The following is a 1,322-nucleotide window of genomic DNA, read 5'->3' on the forward strand; positions in this document are numbered from 1 at the left end:
CGAAGCAGCCCGGTTCCCGGCTGCCAGGGGTGGCTGCGAGGGCACCGGGGCGGCCATGAGGTTCTGAGCTCCTCCTGGGGTGATGTATCCCTGCAGCATCCCAAGCACCCGTGACCGCCTCTGTTCCCCCCCCTCCCCAGCACAGCCGGCATCACTCACAGTCCATCTGGAGGCTGAGCCAGTCTGCGAAGGCAGCGACACGGGTGTAGACGCCCGGTTTGCCCCGCTCACCACAGCCATCACCCCATGAAGTGATGCCATAGAGGATGAAGCGGTGCGAGGAGGGGTCCTGGCATGCCAGCGGGCCCCCCGAGTCACCCTGGGGGGAGATGCCTACGTGTCGGTCAGAGGCGGGACCCCCACTGCAGTACATGCCCAGCGCCATGTGCCGGGAGAAATTTTTCAAGTTTTGGGTCTGGCAGCCCCCCAGCCCCGAGCGTTACCTGGCAGGAGTCAATGCCGCCGGACAAGTACCCAGCACAGAACATGGCGCTGGTGAGCAGGTCCCTGCCCAGGGCGCCCCGGCATGTCTCCTGGCTGAGCAGGGGCACCCGTGCCTCCATCACCACGTCAGCTGCCGGACCCTCTGCCAGGCAAGACACCCGTTACTGGGTCCCCCATGCTCAGGCACCCTCCTCTTTTGCATCCCCCTGCCCTGGCTTGGTGCATCGGCACTGGGCACCAGGGGGATACTCCATAGACCCCCATAGGAGTCGGGGTGGCACCTACCCTCGTAGAGGGACCCCCAGCCCGCGATGTAGCAGGCAGTGCCTGGGCTGGGCTCCGCAGGGCTGCTGGGCAGGCACACGGGGCTGACTGTGGATGACGGGGCCAGCGGCCCTGCCAGCTCCAGCAGTGCCAGGTCCCCGTGAAACGTCTTGGGGTTAAACTGGAAGGAGACAGGAGGGCGTTGTGAGAGGAACCTGGAGTGTTCATAGGGAGGTCACGGGGGGGTGCCCACCTCCACCGACCTTGGGGTGAGGCAGGATGCGCCGGACGGGCACTGCTCGCTCGCCCGCGTCCTGCTTGTCCAGCTCGTGGTCGCCCACCACCACCGTCCACGCCAGCTCATTCCGATTCCTGGTAGGACAGGGGGCAGCAAGTTAATGGGGTGTAAGGGTGCCATCCCATACCCCCCGTCTGCAGGGACAGCATCCCTACGTTGCCGTGCCCCTTGCCGTACCCGGTGAAGCAGTGGGCTGCGGTGAGGACCCAGGAGTGTCCCACCAGCACCCCACCGCACATCAGCTCCCCGTGGAGCCGCACCGACACCAGCCATGGCCAGGCCCCCCGCGGGGCCACGCTCCCGCCCATGATCCGCC

General features: G+C 66.8%; 1 protein-coding gene across 1 annotated transcript in view; it reads right to left on the minus strand.

Moving 5' to 3' along the window:
* PRSS56 (protease, serine, 56) overlaps nt 1–1,322 on the minus strand; it is a 10,904-nt gene that overhangs the window by 2,648 nt on the left and 6,934 nt on the right. The window contains exons 6-11 of the mRNA XM_009883398.1: nt 1,184–1,322; nt 972–1,080; nt 730–889; nt 444–586; nt 160–319; nt 10–68 (exon numbers count right to left, since the gene is read on the minus strand). Of these exons, the coding sequence (XP_009881700.1) occupies nt 10–68; nt 160–319; nt 444–586; nt 730–889; nt 972–1,080; nt 1,184–1,322 (770 nt within the window). The remainder of the gene's footprint in view (nt 1–9; nt 69–159; nt 320–443; nt 587–729; nt 890–971; nt 1,081–1,183) is intronic.

This window comes from Charadrius vociferus, unplaced genomic scaffold (assembly GCF_000708025.1).
Source record: "Charadrius vociferus isolate BGI_N301 unplaced genomic scaffold, ASM70802v2 scaffold214, whole genome shotgun sequence".
Lineage (NCBI taxonomy): Eukaryota > Metazoa > Chordata > Aves > Charadriiformes > Charadriidae > Charadrius > Charadrius vociferus.